The 17,861-nt window shown below is 38.0% G+C and overlaps 1 protein-coding gene across 1 annotated transcript in view; it reads left to right on the top strand.

Annotated features, from left to right (window-relative positions):
* Window positions 1-17,861, top strand: part of LOC129290926 (uncharacterized) — a 52,132-nt gene that overhangs the window by 9,393 nt on the left and 24,878 nt on the right. Inside the window, 4 exon segments of the mRNA XM_054927990.1 lie at window positions 14,016-14,143; window positions 15,835-15,982; window positions 16,681-16,776; window positions 16,915-17,016. Of these exon segments, the coding sequence (XP_054783965.1) occupies window positions 14,016-14,143; window positions 15,835-15,982; window positions 16,681-16,776; window positions 16,915-17,016 (474 nt within the window).

Below are 17,861 nucleotides of genomic sequence, written 5' to 3'. Positions count from 1 at the left end.
TATCCCAAGAACTGTTGCATAGAGATTTTAATAATTGACTAACCGCACTAGAAGAAAGTGAGATGTCTTGACAAGTAATGACATGATAGTTAAGTGTGGATAGAATTTTAATCATTGTAAATATTTAGTATCATTTACGAGAGAATATCAGGTAGAATAGTCAAAGATATTAGGATTATTGTTTTTTATGTTTCCTCTGATATCCTCGGCCTTATTGTGGGATTCTATCAATTCCTAAGTTATATATTTTCTCGACTTAGTGAATAATATACAGCGTTCTAAACCACATGGTATTAGAGCCGGATACCTTTCATATCTTCGGCGGCGACTTTGACAAGGAAGGTACTTTAGAGGAGTTGAGTTCTCCGCAGTCTTTGGGTACATCAACAAACCCGATGTCTAAGGCCGTGGGCTCCTCATTGAGAGACTTGAGTAAAGCCGACGGTCCCCACAGGTTGATTATTGGCTTCAAAGGGTCTTTGGTACTGATCGTCACTGACAAATGAAATGGGTCAAACTATCGAGAATGGACACAAGCTATCAAGTTAGCAATTGGTGGTAGAGGCAAGATGAATTTCCTCACTGAAGTTGCAAAAGTACCTGGCGAGATAGAGTTGTAGGCCTTCGCACAGTGGCACAAGGATAATTTACTAGTCTCTTCTTGGCTTATCAATGCTATGATTCTTGAGATCAAGTCGTGTTCTCTCTTTCTCCACTCCACTTGACAAACTCAAAGAATCTCTTAACCTAATGCACTTCACATCTTCAATTCCTCTTAAAGTTGTTGGCTACACATCTTTTGTTCATACTTCACATCCCTCCAAACTTGAACCCCGTGCGGTCAAGTGTGTCTTCTTGGGCTATTCTCCCTCACAAAAGGGGTATCGGTGTTATGACCCCACTACTAAATGAATCTACACCAGCCATGATGTCACGTTTGTTGACCATGAGCCGTTCTTTCCAAAATCTTCAATTCAGGGGGAGTGACGTGGTGAATATCAGTTTTTGGAAAGTGAGGGGAGATTTCTTGAACTTGTTGTGCTACCTGAAACCAAAACACCTCTTGTCTTAGTAGGTAGAAGCAAAGACTTTATACTGGTTTATGAATGGAAGAGGAAATATGATAATAGTACTATCATGCCCATAGCACTTCCAGAGTCCAACCTAGTGGAAGTTCCTGAACCTAACCATGTGGAACTTGATGAGGAGGCTGTTGAGGAAGAGACACACATGAATGATCTAGATTTGCAATTGCTATGAGAAAGCAACCTAGATCTTGCACCCAACATCCTATAAAGTATGTGTGTTATGATGCCCTTTCTCCACGGTATTACACATTTATTACTAACCTTGACGGGGTGAAGGTTCCCAGTAATGTACATGAAGCACTAAAGATACTTGAATGGAAAAGTGCAGTCATGGAAGAAATGAAAGCCTTATAGGAGAATGGCATGTGGGAAGCTGTGGATCTTCCTAAGGGGAAGAAGGTGGTTGGATGCAAGTGGGTGTTTACCCCTAAGTATGATAAAAATGGTAATCTTGACAAACTTAAAGCTAGATTGGTTGCAAGGGGATTTACTCAAACTTATTGTTTAGGTTATAAAGAACGTTTGCTCTTATAGCAAAACTAAACAACATTAGAGTGTTATTATCTGTTACAGCAAATCTTTACTGGCAGCTCGATCAATTAGACATTAAAAATGCTTTCTTGAATGAAGAATTGAAAGAGAAAGTATATATATCACTACGCTTGGGATTTGAAGAATAGAGAGTTGGACAGGTTTGCAGACTGAAGAAGTCACTTTATGGCCTGAAGCAATCTCCAAGAACATGGTTTGATAGATTCTCTAGACTTTTGAAGATTGAAGGCTACATGCAATGTCTCTTTGATCACACAATATTTGTTAAAAATAAGGAGGGTAAGAAATATATGTCAATGATATAATCATTATAGGAGACCATGTAGAAGAAACTACTAGAATTAAAGTAGCTCTTGAAAGAGAATTTGAAGTTAAAGATCTTGGAAAACTAAAATATTTCCTTGGAATGGAAGTTGCTAGATCCAAGAAGGGGATCTATGTGTCCCAAAGGAAGCACATCTAGGATCTTTTAACAGAGACTGGAATGTTGGGTTGTAAGCCAACAGACACACCAATTGTTGTAAAGAAGAAAAAGAGGACACCTAAGAAGGATGAACTAGATGAAGGGAAAGATCTTTCGGATAATGAAGTTGAAGAAGGAAATGATGAACCAGCTGATAGATAGGTACCAAAGACTTGTAGGAAGACTACTATACCTTTCTCATACTGGACTTGATATAGCCTTTGTGGTGAGTGTAGCTAGTCAATATATGTGTGATTCAAGGAAGAAACACATGGAAGCAGCACATAGAATTCTCAAGTATCTGAAAGGGACCCTTGGTAGCAGGTTGTTGATAGCAGGCCCTTATCAGTATATAAAAGGTGCAAGAAACACACAAGCCCAAATCCAAAGATGGATTCTGTTGATAAGGAAGTTGTACATGTTGAATAACTTTTATTCTCTATGTGTCCACTTCATATAGTTGTAGTTTAAGATTCCTATCCTAACATACTGAGTTGTCAATTAATTAGGAGATTAGTTTATTTTGATCTCACTTAACCATAGATTGCAGTTGCATGCTATATAATTTTTGTAAAACTCTTTTATGAGGATATATGAAGATTTCATTTTCTACTAATTGGAGATTCTCCTCCTTGGTCTTATCTAAATTGTATGAGATTCTCATTTAGTTTAGGCATAGATTGAATTTTATTTCTATTAAACATTTAGTTCCAACCAATTGGTATTTGAGCCTGGTTATCTAAAGGATCTACAACTCCAATGACTCTTTTTCTACAACTCCAAATTTCTTAGAATCTATAGTACAACAGTTAAATCTACTCTCTACTCGAATAAATGCTATGGATGATATCTTTGCCGACTTAGTAGCTTTGAAAGCACAGCTACAGTATCTTTTAGAGGATATTGGTCAAAATTCCAGAAATAAAAACATTCGTCTAGAGACGCCAGGTGATGAAGATGAATGTGATGTACCTTGGTGGCTTCGAAATTCTTCAAAAAGACCTCATACGTAGATGGATTTTCCTAAATTTGAGGGAGGAGACCCAAGGGGCTGGATACTTAAAGCAGAAACATATTTCAGATATTATCAAACACTTGAAGCCATGAAAGTTGATGTTGCTGCCATGTATTTAGGAGACATACTTGACCTCTTCGCCCGGGCAAATGCTAAAAGGACGATCATCTATTGGGAAGATTTGGTTTGCACACTATAAGAGAATTTTGGCCAGCTGAATTTCAAAATCCTGACGAATATTTATGTGGAATCAAACAGGTGGGAATGGTGCAAGAATATTGCCTCAAATTTGTAAAGAGATTGGCGAGAGTAAGCAATTGGCTTGAACATTGCTTATTAGGGATTTTTTTGAATGGGCTTAGAGAAGAATTAAGGGTTGATGTAAGAAGACAAAAGCCCAGGACTGTTTACAAAGCATTAAGCTTAGCTTTAGAGTATGAGTCCAAACTTCAATATTCTAGAGGACTTAGGACATGTGTAGCCTCTTCTTCAAACCGGATTGTTGCATCTTCTATGTGGCAGACTAGAGACTTTAAAGGAGCAGTTACAACTCCTTCCAACACATCGCCCCTTCCATTTCCCAGCACACAATACACGAACTCTTTTTGGATGTGAAGAAACAGCAACGACATGAAAAAGGTCTCTGTTTTCGCTGTGGAGATAAATTTGCCCCAGGCCATTGCTGTAAAAATGGAACTCTGACTTTAATAGAAATCACAGAAGAACCCCAATGTGGTGACTGAAAATTGAGAGGCGAGAAGTTCAGAGGATGGCCAGGATTTTCATGCTGAAATATCTCTTCATGCTATTCTAGGACACCCAGTGAGTGTGACTATGAAAGTGGAAGGATTGTTGAAGCAAAGGAAGGTACTCATTTTAATTGATAGTGGTTCTTCCCATAATTTCCTTTCATCTGCCTTGGCGAAGGATCTACAAATTCTTTCAAAGCCAATCACTTCCTTTGGGGTACAAATTGGCAATGATCACATCATTCATATGTCGTACATTCTAACAAAGACCCACTCTTTCTCAATACATTTTGGCAAGAACTCTTTCAGTTATGTCATACACAGCTTCGTAGGAGTTTTGCTTATCACCCACAATATGATGGTCAAACAGAAGTTGTTAACAGATGCATTGAGACTTACCTGCGCTGTTTTACTCATGAACAACCTAGATTATAGAGCAAGTACCTTTCGTGGGCTAAGCACTCTTTCAACAATAGTTTTCACACTACTATTGGTTACATACCTTTTGAAATTGTATATGGTTGACCACCCCAATCTCTTTCTCCTTATGTCTCTGGTGAAACTAAGATGGTAGATTTGGAATTACGACTTCTAGATTGTGATGCCATGTTACAATTAATCCGCGACAATTTGCTCAAAGCTCAATCTTATATGAAATCGTAAGCTGATGCCCATTGCCAGGATCTTACCTTTAGTATGGGTGACTTTGTATACCTTTGCGTTCAACCTTACCGACAGTTTAGTTAAACTAAGAAACGATTTGAAAAATTGTCTCCATGTTTCTTCGAGCCTTATCAGATAATTAGAAAAGTTGGACTTGTTGCATATGAATTACAGCTTCTACCAGATGCCAAAATTCACCTAGTGTTTCATGTCTCACTGCTTCGTCCTGCCTATGGTGCTGTTTCTCCATCTCAACCTCCTCCTCTTCCGTTATCTGATTCTTGGGAACTTCTATTGCAGCCATATCACATTCTGACACATCATTGGATCAGGTTAGGCGGTATTCCAACACTTAAGATTCTGGTTTCTTGGCAAGGTCGACCTTAAGATGAGGCTACTTGGGAAGAATATGACATTATTCACGATTAGTTTCCTCACTTCTGCCTTGAGGACAAGGCTTCTTTTGAAGGCAGGGGTATTGATAGTAAGCCCTTATTAGTATATAAAAGGCGCAAGAAACACACAAGCCCAAATTCAAAGATGGATTCTACTGATAAGGAAGTTATACATGTTGAATAACTTCTATTCTCTATGTGTCCACTTCATATAGTTGTAGTTTAAGATTCCTATCCTAATATACTGAGTTGTTAATTAATTAGGAGATTAGTTTATTTTTCACTCACTTAACTGTAGATTGCAGTTGCATGCTATATAATCTTTGTAAAACTCTTTTATGAGGATACATGAATATTTCATTTTCTACTTGTTGGAGATTCTCCCCTTGGTCTTATCTAAATTGTATGAGATTCTTATTCAGTTTAGGCAAAGATTGAATTTTATTTCTATTAAACATTTAGTTCTGACAATTGTTCTTTAAAAAGACAAGACAAAGAACTATAGAAATCTATACAGATGCAGACTAGGGAGGAACTCATGCAAATAGAAGATCTACATTTGGTTATTGCTCGCATGCTCGGGGAAATCTTGTAACCTCGAAAAGTAAAAAACAAAGGGTGGTAGCTAAGAGCAGTGCTGAATCTGAATTGTGAGCTTTGGCTCAAGGAATAATGGAAGAATTGTGGTTAAAACTTGTAATAGATGAAATAAAAGTTAGAGTGGAAGTGATGTAAAACACACACACTCACATTGATTTGAACAGAATAGGATGAGGAAAAGAAACAGAATCAGAGAGTGAGAGGTGAAGGGGGAGGGAAAAACAGAGGGGAGAGATGACAGAAAACAGAGAAAGCAGGGGAAGTGGAGAGGGACGCAGAACTGATAGATAGGGGAATAGAACAGCAATTCATTCCAACTCTTAGCACCCCTTACATGTGCTGCATGGTGGCTTTTTATAGAAGCCACAATTAAGGTTTCCTTCTTATGAAGGAAACATAAAATGAAATAAAATATAAGTTTGAGGTTTCCTTCCCTATAAGGAAAGCTCAACTTGCAGATTTAAATAAAGAGTAGAACAAACAAAAGCAGGTCAGGTTTCCTTCCTTTAGAAGGAAACTTACAAAATACTAAATAATGCAAAAACAATTATTTCTTTCTAAAATAACATTTGCCATATTTTCTATCAATTCTCCCCTGCTGCAAAGAACTCTCCTCCGGAGAGGTAGAGAGTTGATAGGCTTCTAGCAAGGCAGGATTAAGTTGTTGGAATTCATCTTCTGAAATCCAGGTGGCATCTTCATCAGATCGACCTCTCCAACGAACCAAATAACGACGGATGGGCCCCTCAGAGGTAAAGACCATTTGATCATCCATAATGGTCTCGATTTCATCAACTGATGGTGAGACAGCAGGCAATGATGGAATTGGCACTTGTGAAGGTTGAGTACCTGCAAAATCATCAGAAAGCAAAGGGGAAGGCTCAAAAGTTCCCCGGTAAGGCATAAGATCCTCTACATTAAAAACTGGACTAATGGCCATATCAGAAGGTAGTTCTAAAAGATAAGCATTAGGTCCTAATTTCTTTATTATGCGAAAAGGTCCCGCAGCTCGAGCATGCAACTTTTTAAAAGCTTGTTTAGGGTAACGTTCTGGACGAATGCGAGCCATAACATAATCACCTATTTCGAAGCTTTGAAATCGACGATGAGTATTAGCAGATAATTTATATTGATCATTACTTGTCGCTAATTTGCGCCTAATTTCAGCATGTAAGTCATGAAGGCGATTGGCAAAGGATTCCGCAGATTCAGAAATGCGAAATGTCAACGGGATTGGCAGGAGGTCAATAGGCTGTTTAGGATTAAAACCTTGAACAATTTGGAAGGGACTCATGCCTGTAGACCTATTCACTGAATTATTATATGCAAACTCTGCAGTGGGTAGAACCAAATCCCAGTTCTTCGGCCTGTCTCCAACTAAACTCCGAAGCAAATTACCCAAACTGCGATTAGTGACTTCAGTTTGCCCATCAGTTTGAGGGTGAAAAGCAGAAGAGAACTTCAATTGGGTACCAAAAAGTTTCCATAGGGTCTTCCAAAAGTAACTAACAAACTTGACATCTCTATCAGATACGATAGTGGTAGGTAACCCATGTAGACGTACAATCTCCTTGAAGAACAACTTTGCCAGATGTGAAGCATCTGTAGTTTTGCTACAAGGAATAAAGTGAGCCATCTTTGAAAACCTGTCTACAACAACTAATACAGAGTCATGACCTCTAGCTGTGCGAGGCAATCCTAAGACAAAATCCATACTCAAGTCTTTCCAAGGTGCCTCGGGAATCGGCAAAGGAGTATACCAACCGGTATTCTGTCGCCTGGCTTTAGAAGTTTGACAATTTCGACATTGAGACACTATGCGAGCCACATCACGCTTGAGTGAAGGCCAGTAGAACCTATCTTCGACTAATGCCATCGTCTTATTAACCCCGAAATGACCAGCTAAACCTCCAGCGTGTAATTCCCATATAAGAAAATCTCGCATAGAAGTACGTGGGATGCACAGTTTGCTCCCACGAAAGAGATGACCGTCTTTAATGATGAAATCAACATGCTCATGACGATTATCACTGCGAACTTCTTGGTATATTATCCCAAAATCTGGACATGAAGCATAGTCGTCCTTCAAGTTTTCAAAACCAACAACACTAACGCTCATAGTGTGCAACAAGTTGATCCGACGGCTCAAGGCATCAGCCACTATGTTTTTTGTTCCTGAACGATGCTTGACCACAAAAGTGAATCCCTGAATATACTCAACCCATTTAGCATGTTTAGCATTTAAGTGCCGCTGAGAGTTGATAAACCTAAGCGCCTGATGATCAGAGTATAGAACAAATTGTTGCGGAAGAAGGTAGTACTTCCAATGCTCAAGGGATCTCACAATCGCATAAAATTCCTTATCATAAGTGGAGTACTTTTGTTTGGCATCATTGAGCTTTTCGCTGAAGAAAGCCACAGGGTGACCTTCTTGGCTTAGTACACCTCCGATTCCTGTCCCAGACGCATCACAAGCAACTTCGAAACACTTTGTAAAATCAGGTAAAGACAAGACTGGAGCTTGAGAAAGCTTCTTCTTAATATCTTGAAAAGCCATGGAAGCTGTAGATGTCCACTGAAACTTGTCTTGTTTTAAGCAATCAGTGATAGGAGCCATAATGGTACTGAAGTTTCTAATGAAGCGTCTATAGAAAGAAGCAAGGCCATGAAAACTCCGTACTTCATGAAGAGATTGTGGCTCAGGCCATTCTTGAATGGCTTGGACTTTCTCAGGGTCAGCTGCTAAACCCCTTTCAGAAACTATGAAACCTAAGAAGATGACTTGATTTTGAAGAAATGAACACTTAGGCAAGTTAACATAAAACTGTTCTTGACGCAAGGTGAGAAAAATTAACTCGAGATGTCCCAAGTGTTCTTCTCTTGACTTGCTAAAAACTAGTATGTCATCAAAGTATACCACCAAAAACTTTCCCAAGTAAGAGCGAAGGAGGTGAGTCATTACTCTCATAAATGTACTTGGTGCATTTGATAACCCAAAAGGCATGACAAGCCATTCAAACAACCCATCTTGCGTTTTAAAAGCAGTCTTCCACTCATCTCCAGGCCTAATCCTGATCTGATGATAACCACTTCTGAGGTCAATCTTTGAAAACCAGCTAGATCCAGACACTAAATCAAGCATGTCATCAAGTCTAGGAATGGGAAACCTATACTTGATGGTGATCTTGTTGATGGCTCTGCTGTCTACACACATTCTCCAAGAGCCGTCTTTCTTTGGGGTTAAAAGAGCAGGTACTGCACAAGGACTCATACTATGCTGGATATAACCCTTTTCCAACAATCCACTGACTTGTCGGTTAAGCTCTGCTCTATCTTTAGGGTTCATCCTGTAGTGCGGTAGATTGGGGAGTTGTGAACCTGGAATGAAATCAATTGCATGTTGGATCTCTCTCATTGGTGGTAATTCAGATGGAAGCTCATCGGGAGTGATATCCCGAAATTGTTGTAAGAGCTGTTGCACTTCCTCTGGCATTTTTGAAGTAGTAGCAATTCGTTGCGAGATCTTGGATACCAAAATAAACACGATCGTACTCTCTCTGCTTTCTTGTACAAATTGTTTTTCTGTCAGAAGATGCAAATTGTGGGTTTTGGGTTTTGTGCCCTTTGATTTACTTGAGCCTTTGCCTTCGTTGTCAGGCTTAGCAGGACGTAACAGGATCGTCTTGCCTCCATGCTTAAATGTATAGGTATTCTCACGACCATGATTGATAACATTGTGGTCATAAAGCCACGGTCGGCCAAGTAAAATGTGAGCAACATCCATTGGAAGAACATCACAAATAATCTCTTCTTTATAGTCACCTAAGTGAAGAGGAACGCGACATTGTTGCGTGACTGGTAAAGAAGTTTTGTCGACCCATGCAACACGAAAAGGTTCTGGGTGAGGTTCTGTCTTGAGATTGAGTCGGGCTACTCCTTGACTAGAAATAACGTTTCTAGAACTCCCTCCATCAATCACCAATTTGCAAGCTTTATCTCCACACTTCACAAAAGTATGGAAAATACTTGTTCGCTTCCACGAATCACTAGGCAGAGGGACAGATAGAATGCATCGCATAACTCCAACTCGACGTGTCTCACACCCATGTTCATCAATGATGATGTCCTCATCGACATCTGAAGGACACTCAACTGGATCTACGACAACGTCAGCATTTGCATTGTCTTCCTCACCTTCATATTGTGAGTCAATAACTAGAGTACGCTGTGGGCATTTTGACGCAATATGACCCTTTGAGTGACAGCGAAAACACTCGACAAAGGAATTGTTATGGCGGGAAGCAGGAACTATAGCCTCACTAGGCTGCTTAGAAGTATTACCCCTTAACCCAATTGCTTGAGTAGGTGTAAAAGACGAGCTAGGCCTAGATGTAAGTGTTCCTGTTGGTCGTTCAGACATACTGGAAGTTCGTGCTTGTCTAAACAGATTGCTCTGCATGTCGATACGCTTTGCAGACGAGTACTGTGACAGAGACTCTACTTCTAAAGTCTTATGATAAGCTTCTTCAAGAGACTCTGGAAAGTTTAACTTGAGCTCCTTCTGTAGATATGGCTTGAGACCATTAACAAACTTGGTAATGATGCGCCATTCCTCTTCATCCACGTCACATCTAATCATAAGGTCATCAAATTGAGAAATATACTCGGAAGCTGTGGAGATTTGCCTCAAATTAAGGTATTTGTCATACAGTTGACTCTTATAATGAGTCGGCACATATTTTTCTTTCAGCTTGGCCTTCATTTCATCCCATGTCTCAATCGGTGGATAACCTTGTCGCTCAATGTTCCTTTGGACATTTTGCCAATATTTCCTAGCAGATCCCATGAGCTTCATCTTCGTAAACCGAACTCGCTGAATATCTCTCATGTCATACCATTCAAAATAGTCTTCCATGCTAGCTAACCAATCCAGGAATGCACTAGGATTCAATCGTCCATCAAACTCAGGAGCTTCAACTTTAACCTTTTTGGTGATGTCATCAATATGTGTCCTTCTAAAGCCTTCTCTACCATTCCTATGGACTAACTGGTATGGTCTATGATGTTGTTCTTCAGGCCCTTGCCCATCCCAAGTATCATCTATGTCATCAGAATGATGATTGGTAAACTCATGAGGAAATGTTCTACTGTGTCTTTCACCCATAGCTCTAGAGGAATGACCAATCCTAAGGGAATTACCTCTAAGTTGATTGTGGACTGGGATTTGTTCATTTTTAAGACTTGACTCTCCTCTAATGATAGGTCTTTCGAGTATCCCTTCAGTTGTTTTCCCTGTATCTTGTCTGTATGTCAACTGAATTGCACCCATTATCTCTTTAAATTTATTGTCCATGAATTCTTTAATTTCATCTAGCCGCTGGTCCACATATGCCCTTTGAGTCCTTTCAGATTCCTCAAGATGATTTTGGGTGATTTGGGAGTTATTAGCCATGACAGATTTTAGGGCAGTAATTTCTTGGTCTAATAAAGCTTGCTTATCGTATAAATCACGAATGGTCATACAATGACAAAGATGGTATGGTAAAGTGCAAGTTTGGTGTGGATTTAATAACCTAAGGAAGAAAGGCCCCCAAGTTGCCCTTACCTAAATAGGTGAAGTCCCTTCTTTAACAACACTAACCCTCTGAGAATTCAAAAATTCCACAGGGATCGTATGCTAAATAGGTAACAACTCGAGTGAAGTCTTCACAGAAATTTCCGAAGGTTCAAAAACCTTTCAGGAAAACCGTTAGAAACTTCAATTAATCTAGGGTAATTTTTGGACACGAGTATAGGGCAGGATTGTGTGTGAGGTAGGTGTCTTAGGTTATATGAACACTGCTATCAAAAGTCACAAATTAACAACATAATGATCAATGTAAATTTTCCTTTTTTTTTATATATATTTATATATTTTCAAAATATTAAAACATGATTAAAAAAAATAAAAATAAAATAAAAATTGCAATGCTCAAAGAAACCAAAGTACCACACAACAAAGATTTCAGAACTAGCTATGAATGAAACACCTCCCTTTAAGAACCAAGTAAGCCAGTTAAATGAAAGGGTCGTCGGCCTTACCAGCGTTGCTTTAGGAGCTCAAAACAAAGTTTTACCCCCAAATAAGTTTTAGATGATGACTTGCGCCCCTCAGCTCCTTCAAAGTTGAACAAATTCCGCGAAAACACACAGAAAACACTGAAATCACGTTTTGGCGGCGACTGTACGGACGGCGCGTGTGGCGGCGCGTGAGGAGAGTGAAGACCACGCGCAGAAGCTCCACCGGCGCGTGACGGCGCGTGTGACTTCGGCGGAGGTGGTCTTTTTGGTTCTGATCGGATTTTCCCTTCTGAGCACGATGGTAGCGTCCGTTTTTGGATCTGACGTCGGGAAATGTGATTCTGGGTGCTGGCAGCGTGAACAGAGTATGCTGAGCTCCCCTGAGAGTTTTCCTTCGATCTCCGGCCGCGGAAACAGCCTAGGAACGTTCAGAACCAGGCTCTGGTACCAAGTTGATGTAAAACACACACACTCACATTGATTTGAACAGAATAGGATGAGGAAAAGAAACAGAATCAGAGAGTGAGAGGTGAAGGGGGAGGGAAAAACAGAGGGGAGAGATGACAGAAAACAGAGAAAGCAGGGGAAGTGGAGAGGGACGCAGAACTGATAGATAGGGGAATAGAACAGCAATTCATTCCAACTCTTAGCACCTCTTACATGTGCTGCATGGTGGCTTTTTATAGAAGCCACAATTAAGGTTTCCTTCTTATGAAGGAAACATAAAATGAAATAAAATATAAGTTTGAGGTTTCCTTCCCTATAAGGAAAGCTCAACTTGCAGATTTAAATAAAGAGTAGAACAAACAAAAGCAGGTCAGGTTTCCTTCCTTTAGAAGGAAACTTACAAAATACTAAATAATGCAAAAACAATTATTTCTTTCTAAAATAACATTTGCCATATTTTCTATCAGGAAGCCTTACTAAAGCTTTATTGTGACAACAAAGCTGCCATCAATATGGCTTTGAATCTGGTACAGCATGAAAGATCCAAGCATATGGAGATAGATAGACACTTTATAAGAGAAAAAATGGAAGAGGGAACCGTCTGCCTCATATATTTGCCAACCACCCTTTAGGTTGCAGATGTTTTGACAAAAGGACTTCATGGGCCAGCCTTTAAGAACTGCATAAGTAAGTTGGATATGACTAACATCTATGATCCAACTTGAGGGGGAGTGTGGATAGAATTGTAATTATTGTAAATATTTAGTATCATTTATCAAAGAATATTGGGTAGAATAGTCAAAGATATTGGGATTATTGTTTTTTATGTCGGATTCTATTAATTCCTAGGTCTGTATATATATTTTCTCGACTTGGTGAATAATATACAGCGTTTGAACCACAATAAGTTATCCAACAAGTCCTGGTTTTTACTAGGATTGGTAAGGGGCTCTCCTTGCCCTGACAAGAGTTTGACATTTGATCAATTGGAGTAATGGCTTGTTTGCAATCCACCATACCTTTTCATATAATGTGTCCGAAGTATATTTCTTTTGTAATAGAGGAAACTTGGTGCTAGAGGCCACCTCAATACCTAGTAAATATTATGATTTCTCTGATTCATAGTCTGAAAATAATTGAATTGATGTTTTTCAAGTTGAATAATACATTCATGATCATTGCCCATAATGATATTGTCATCCAATGTAGATAACTAGGTAAATGCGTTGATGTGGCGATAGAACAAAACAATGATTTGCAAAGAAGCATGGAGAACTGGGGTTAGAGGATGCCGATTCTTATTTTTCTTAATGGTATGTACAAGATACTAATATATATACGGCTATTGTAGATTGAAGCAATTGGATTCCTAAAGTCTGCTGCAGAATCAGCCTAATACCTGATCCTAATAAATATTTTATCCCTTCGACTACTTCCAGTTAAGAATATTTACTTTAATTACAATAATGTTACCACAAGAACCAGTAAGAGAAGAGGACAAAATGCTAGACTAGTAATTTTCAGAGGATGTGGCTGTTTGGATGGAAGGTGTAAAGTGCGTGTGCTTCCTTTCATTTTGCATTTTACCTTATTTAAAAAGGATAAATAAAGAGTAGTACAGTGGGTAGAACAAAAATTAGTACAATGAAACTCGATGCTAATATGTATCATTCTTGATTCATTGAACAAACGGATACTAAATTCTTTTGCCTCGAGCAATTAATTAGTGTGCCCTGGCTCCTAACATTTGTTGATTGGTTTGCTTGGGTTATTATGTTTTCAAGTTGTTTGATATGGATCATTGCATCTAGTCCTTTTAGAGCTTTAACAAGTGTTAGTGAAACCTTTATTATGGCAATCCTCTAGCGATGAAAATGATATTACTCATTTTTTTTTGGTTAAATCTTATGGATGTTCATGTTAATTTGCTCTTTGTATTGGCAATGGCATTATTTAAAGACACTTGCTTCTGTCACTTTGCAGGATATATACGAGGCAACTGAATTTCATCCTTTGGTTTCATCCAATGGAGATGTCAATGCAAAAACTGAATTATGCCTCTGTGAAATGAAGTTTGCGATTCATCGAATTTCAGTGACTCTATGCAGCAAGTACTATGCCTATTTCTCTGTTCACTTCTAGCTGATAGATGTTTGATTCTGCATGATGTTTCTAAGGCACACTAATTTTTGTTTTGATCTTGATACCTGCATCATAAACTAAACGGGATTTTTTATAGATATCTCATTTTCATTTTGCAAATTCTGACATTCATGCCTATGTTAATGATGTAATGTGCTTAGTTATTGCTTTGGTTGAGCGTAGTTTTGGCTTAGCATGATGTCCATCATTTGGGTGCAGATCTAAGCTTAGATTGAGCTGAACTCTTATCAATTAAAAAGGTGAAAATCGGAATAGATGGAAAAGTTTCAGAGAGAAGGTGAAAGTGTAGCATTGAGAAAGTTAGACACGTACATGAACTTCTTGGTTTATGGGGCTTTAACTTTTGATAAAGAGAAAACACCAGCTCAAAATATGTGTTGTAGGTAGAAATGCTGAGCAAATGACAAACGGATTCTTTCGAGGTTTCCAAAGTTTCTAGAATAAGTCAAAGCTGGGGAAATATTGTGATACCACTATTATCCAATGCCAGTACACATAAGGCTAGATCTATAAAATTAATAGACAGAGGGATTGCGTATTTCCTTGAAGGCTGCAAGATGGATTTACAGTGAGCACCACAGAGTGGCATAGTTCTTTACCCTTGTTGGTTCATGTTTGCTTAGATCTCCATCAAAATCCTAATGGATTTCACCATGATTTTAGGAAGATTAATTTATGCACATATTCTATGGACGTTATTCAAGGAATCATGAGTCATGACCATTCATGACATCAACCATTTGAGCTACAACATTGTTCTAGACATTAAGAATCCTTTGATGCAAGATTGAGGGGTTACTTATGAGCATTTATATAGAAAAGCTAATACATGATTTGCTGATTGCATTGCTCATTTTGCTCATAACATAGACATGGATTCTATAGTTTTGACGGAGCCTCCTCATAATTGTGGACACTTACTTTCTTTAGACCTTGATGGTCTTCATTCGGGCTTTGGCCTCTTTCTGTTTATTTCCAAAAAAAGAAAATCCTAATGGATTAGATGTTTTTCTATAATAAAGTTCATTTTTAATTGGTTAAAGTGCATTTTTACTTCTATACTTTTCTTGTAGGAGTATTGGGCACTTTATACTAATAAATGGGGCATTTTTCCCCCTAAACTATTTTTTTGGAAGAGCAAAAATTCCCTTCCATTTAGTCATCCGTTAACGGAGGTGGGCGCCTAGTGCAGATGCCATAAACACCATGATTAGTCCATTCTATTCATGTTAATCAACATTGTTTGCTTCCTTATATATTACTATAAAATGAAATTAATGTACAACCAAAGCTTCACATACAAAGAGGCTAGTAACTATTAGATTACCTAGCTATTGCTATCTAGATTTTCTTAAATTTGGTTTACACGATCAACATAGCAATACTTCTAATTCAGTGGTTCTATTATTGAAAGACACTTCCTATATAGACTGTTGCCTGTAGATGCCCATGCAGTATAATGATCCTCATAGCAATAGAGAGGGTATATTCTCATTTCATGTAAGAAGCCATTAAACTCCTTTTTCCCTTTATTTAATCTAGTTATGCTTATATTTTCAAAATGAGGGAAATAATACACTCTTGCTGTCTTCATAGCTAAATTTGTTATTTACTTAATTTTCCGACATTGTTGTTGGAGGTATGGTGAAGGAACAACTGGGGTAATTCTGGAAGGCAGTATCATTGAGACTAAGCTTCACAAAGAGCATGCAACTATCATTTTTAAATTGAAGTCAGCAGAGATGATTCTTCTGCACAGGAAGAAAGTTATTCTACGAACTAGACAGGTTTGTATTTTTGAAACATGTGACTATTTGCATAGATAACACCTAAACTCTTGACAATTTAAATTTGCATATTCTTGACGTTGAATTGGATTCTAACCTAGGAAACTAAATCTCGTCATTTGACACAGTTTCTTATCTCAATGTCAGTGCTACCCTTTTTGGCTCTTATGTTGGGTCGTTGTTTCAGTTCAAATAGTTTAGTTACCCACTTACAGAAATAAAAATTCTTTTTTTCCTTATGGAATCTGATATCAAGTCCCAACAGGTCAGGTTTGCGTATTGCTGGTTCTAAATGAAGGTAGTTCTGCAAAAGGCATCTTTTGCATTTATACACACTTCAAAGTTGAACCTGAGATCTTATGCTTTGGTGGCTATAACACCTTCCACTAGAACTAATGCATGTTGGTATAGACATAAGAATTCTTATGTGAGGGATGGGAAAATATGCCATATGCCGATGGTTTGGAGAACTCTACTTAGCTAATGCTTCTGTTTTCTGTTTCTACTCCCTTTCTATTATTGTTGTTTTAGCGGAACTCCTTGACACTACTAAATGAATTTTTTTATAAAGAAGTATTGTATGAGGAATGGATTTAAAATGGAATCTCTGAATGGAATTTAGTTATTTTTGTTATTATTCTTACCATTTAATTTCATTTTGTGGTTGCTGATGGTGATCTATGTTCCTTGATTTGCAGCCCATTGTTGAAAACAATAAACTGGATATTGTGGATCATTCATGTATCATTCAAGTTAATTTCACATCTAACCATGATGTTGCACTATTAGTAAAGGTATTGTCATTGTGTTCCTCCTTTGTAACTAGTAAATGCAAATTAGTGAGTTGCCTTGATGAGTTGGTGTGCATTTTAAATACTGAGACACCATGTTAATTTTATACCATATATCATAAAATGTGAAATATGCTACAGGGAAAGCTCCAACAGCTTGAAGTGACATTTGATACACAAATTTTATCTACTCTGATGGAGTTTTATGATGTCTGTACAACATTCGAATTTCAGAATGAAAGGGTATGCTTCTATTGTATTCACATCTTTTCCCCTTTCTAGCACTGCATGATTGCTTTTTGTTTGAGATTTTAAATGCTTAGATGAAAGGTTGTTCTATAATTCATTCCCTTTTTGGCCATTATTGTTTCAAATTCTTATATTTTAGTGCTGGAAAAATTTACCGACCCAGGTCCCTATACTTTGATTGTGTTTTGTTTTTAATCCTATAGTTTATTTTTGTTGTTCCCCTTTCCTTCTATTTGATCTGTCTGCAATGTTTGTCTTTTTAGTTTTAAAAATGCTCATAAGGACCATGGGCTGGCCTAAAAGATATTTATTTTGCTAACATGGACTTAACACTGTTAAATTATGTTATGATTTGGAAAAAGCAATTTGGGCCAGTTGAAATATGAACTTCGAATTGTGAACTATGTTAAGTCCATGTCAGCAAAACAAACATTGTTTGGGCCAGCTTATGGTCCTTATGGGCATTTTCCAAACTAGAAGGACTAATGTTGCAAATAGATGTAATAGAAGTGATGAGGTACACCGAAAATAAATTACAAGGACTAAAAACAAAAAATGATTGAAGTATAAGGACCCAGAGTGGAATTTTCCCTCTAATGTTTGTTGGAAAAAGTTTATTCAATACTATGTTTCAAATTGACATTGCTTTACAGTTTCACCACTGTTTAAAGATCAAATACGGTGGTTTTTTTGCAGTTTTATATTGCCAGTGATGGACTATGGGATTATGGATTTGTTAAGCTTATAGTGAAAAGTCACTATATTTATTGTAATAATGTTACCTGGAAATGATGATTGTCGAGATGCAAGAGATTTGGGCTTTTGTCTTTGTTCTTCCC

This window comes from Prosopis cineraria, unplaced genomic scaffold, assembly GCF_029017545.1.
Source record: "Prosopis cineraria cultivar Desert tree isolate PC_DT_omini unplaced genomic scaffold, ASM2901754v1 PC13, whole genome shotgun sequence".
NCBI lineage: Eukaryota > Viridiplantae > Streptophyta > Magnoliopsida > Fabales > Fabaceae > Prosopis > Prosopis cineraria.
This window is presented reverse-complemented; position numbering and strand designations above follow the sequence as displayed.